At 36.2% G+C, this 3,539-nt stretch overlaps 1 protein-coding gene across 1 annotated transcript; it reads left to right on the top strand.

Annotated features, from left to right (window-relative positions):
* The first annotated feature begins 1,801 nt into the window (after positions 1–1,801).
* On the top strand, positions 1,802–2,392 carry LOC101343075 (interferon alpha-5-like). Its single transcript, XM_004373559.1, has one exon. It carries the CDS (start codon positions 1,802–1,804, stop codon positions 2,390–2,392), a length of 591 nt encoding a protein of 196 aa, XP_004373616.1.
* Positions 2,393–3,539: the final 1,147 nt, after the last annotated feature.

The raw sequence follows: 3,539 nt of genomic DNA on the forward strand, positions 1-3,539 counted from the left end.
TCCTAGATGCCCATCAACAGATGAATGGATAAACAAACTATGGTACATACACATAATGGAGTGCAATGCAACGAATAAAGAACAATGATGAATCTGCAAAGCATCTCACAACATGGATGAATCTGGAGGGCATTAGGCTGAGTGAAATAAATCAACCACAAAGGGACAAATATTGTACGAAATTACTACTTTAACAACTCATGAAAAGGTTTACATAAAAAAAGGAACAATCTTTGATGGTTATGAGAGAGCGGAGGGGTGGAGATGGAAAAACACTAAACAGACAATAGATAACTGGTAACTGGTGACAGGTAAGACAGTACACAATACTGGGGAAGCCAGCACAACTAGGAAAATAAAAAAAAGGATTACAGCCTTGAAAATCCTATGGTGCAGTTCTACTCTGTCTTATAGGGTTGCTATGGGTCCGAATCAACTGGAAGACAACCAGTACCAGTAATATACAAAGTGTATATATACTATATACACTTGGAGCCCTGATTATACATATAAAAAGAGCCCTGATTGTGTAGTAGTTAAGGGCTCAGCTGCTAACCAAAACGTCAGCGATACCAACTCACAAGCCATTTCATGGGAGACAGATGTGCCAGTCTGCTTCCATAAACATTACAGCCTTGGAAATCCTATGGTGCAGTTCTCCTCTGTCCCATATGGCCACTATGAGTTGGAATCAGCTGGAAGGCAGACAGTACCGGTAATACATAAAGTATATAAAGAAGAACATATACCCATGTTTTCTTGGGTATCACATGAGAAGTATGGACATCGAGCAGATGGAAGGTACACAAAATGTATATAAGATTAATGGAGGACTTTCTCTCTATCATTTGCTTGATCTAGAAGTCATATCATGAGAAGTCACTTCCACATACTTATGGGTTGCCATTGGCTGCCTCATGAATATTCCATAACAAACATTGAACCTTAGTGCTTTTGAGTGTAACTTGGGATTGGAAAATTAAATACTAGTAGTTTGTATTTAATATTTAATTCTATTAATGTTATTTAACCTATCAATTATAATGTCAAATGCTGAAGAGACTAAAATGCTGACAATATCTGCATGAATATTTACCAATTAGTTAAACTAAAAGTTATTTTATCATACTAATCAAAATTACAAGTTAAGTACACTAAAAATAAATGTTAAGATAATTTAATTTTTTGGTTGTTTTTTCTTGCTGGATAATCTTTAAGTATTTCATTATATTCCTATTATGTATTTATATGTTACTAATTTTTCTGTGTGATTTAGTATATTGCAATTTATATAGGTAAATGAATTACATTAAAAGCTACCAGCAAATTTAGTTATAAAGTTAAATGAAATGTTAATAGCTTTTTATTTTAACTTTTAGCTCAAAATTTTGATTTAGTTATTGTTATCCCTGTATTCAATAAAGAGTAAGGTTTACACTTTCTCATTTTATGTATAAAGCACAGATACATATAATATATATTTAAAAAATACAGTATATCTGTGATATTAAAATTTCAAGAGGAGGTTCAGTTAGGAAAAAAAAAATCTCAACAGGTTGCCAGGGGTTCTCAATAATGAAAAAAAGTGGTTAAGAAACATTGCACTAAAAACCCACGCAGAGAGTGCATAAAGAAAAGCAAAAACAGAAGTAGAAAGTAAGAGGGGTTCATAGAGAAAATGGAAACTAGTGTGTTCCCTATTTAAAACACAAGTCCAGAGGAAGGTCTTCAGAGAACACGGAGGCCAAGGCTTACAGACTCACCAGCATCAACCAAGACAGCAGCATCTGCAAGATCCCCAATGGCCTTCTCTTTCCCATTACTGATGGCCCTGGTGGTGCTCAGCTGCAACTCCATCTGCTCTCTGGGCTGTGACCTGCCTCAGAGCCATAGCCTGGCTAACAGGAGAACCTTGATGCTTCTGGGACAAATGAGGAAAATCTCCCCTTTCTCCTGCCTGAAGGACAGGAATGACTTTGGATTTCCCCAGGAGGAGCTTGATGTCTACAAGTTCCAGAAGGCTCAAGCCATCTCTGTCCACCATGAGATGATCCTGCAGATCTTCAACCTCTTCAGCACACAGGCCTCATCTGCTGCTTGGGATAAGACCCACCTGGACAAATTGTACGCTGGACTTCATCAGCAGCTGAATGACCTGGAAGCCTGTTTGATGCAGGAGATGGGGGTAGAAGAATCTCACCTCCCCTTGATAAATGAGGACTCCATGCTGGCTGTGAGGAAATACTTCCAAAGAATCACTGACTATCTGACAGAGAAGAAATACAGCCCTTGTGCCTGGGAGATTGTCAGAGCAGAAATCATGAGATCCTTCTCTGCCTCAGCAAACTGGCAAGAAAGGCTAGGAAGTAAGGAAGGTGACCTGGTCCCATAAAAAAATGATTCTCATTGACTAATACATTTTATCATATGTCCACAAGTTCAGTCATTTCAAAGACTCTGATATCTGATAATCAGGACAGCAATTGAATCAAACTTGTCAAATGTGTTTTCAGGAGTATTAAGCAACATTGTGTTGAACTACATGTGCACTAGTTCCTTACAGTGACCATGCTGATATATCTATCTATTTAAATATTTATTTAATTATTTATTCAACTATTTATATATTTAAATTTTTATTTTGTTCACATCATATCATGTATACCTTTAAAATGTGCAAAAAATTGTTCTCCTTTATATTTTGTTAATTTATTATTTTTCTTTGTTCATTAAATACTTATTATACAAAATTTCTTGTATTTGTTCTTCAAAAAGGAAACGCCAAGCCTGATTGTGTAGTTTGATTAAAGAATGGACGGTATAATTCACTCTAACCATCATTATTATGTACAAGTTATAAGTAACAATTGACTTTCTCTACCCAGATTGTATGTTGCCTTCAGGATTTAGAGGTGAATACAACAAACAGTTTCTGCTCTCTTGTATTTTTGGTTTTTGTAGGAAAAGAAACCTGAAAACAATAATCATGCTTAACTAATACTATTTCAGTTAAATGCTATAATGAGACAAAGAAAAAAAAGAATTTTCTCAGCAGAAACTTGAGTGACACATACCAATGATGAAAATAAAAGTAGCCTATATCCTCCACAAGTGGGCTAGTAGGTATCTAGTCAATTGTGCATTGTCCATTGGCTATGAGCCTACAATTTATAAACAATGCCATAGCTAGACGTTCATGTCTATTCACAGAACGATCGTGAATGGTAGTGGATACATGATAAGAAAACCTACAATGAGAGAAAGATTTAAACCTGATTCCAAGGACCTGCAGCCTTTAAAGGGGACAGAAAGTCTGCTAATAAGCAGAGGTGGAATGGCCATACATTAGCAGGACAACAAGAGAGAATGGTGATAACAGCATGTCATGGATTGAATACTGTCCCCTAAAAATGTGTGTCAACTTTGGTGGGCCATGATTCCCTGTATTGTGTGATTGTCCACCATTTTGTCATCTGATGTGATTTTTCTACATGTTGTAAATCCTACCTCTATGATGTTCATAAGGCGGGATTAGAAGA

The sequence above is a fragment of the Trichechus manatus genome, unplaced genomic scaffold, assembly GCF_000243295.1.
Source record: "Trichechus manatus latirostris isolate Lorelei unplaced genomic scaffold, TriManLat1.0 scaffold00025, whole genome shotgun sequence".
Lineage (NCBI taxonomy): Eukaryota > Metazoa > Chordata > Mammalia > Sirenia > Trichechidae > Trichechus > Trichechus manatus.

Coding starts and splice junctions, on each gene's coding strand:
- LOC101343075 (XM_004373559.1), top strand. CDS start 1,802: ATGGCCTTCTCTTTCCCATTACTGATGGCCCTGGTGGTGCTCAGCTGC.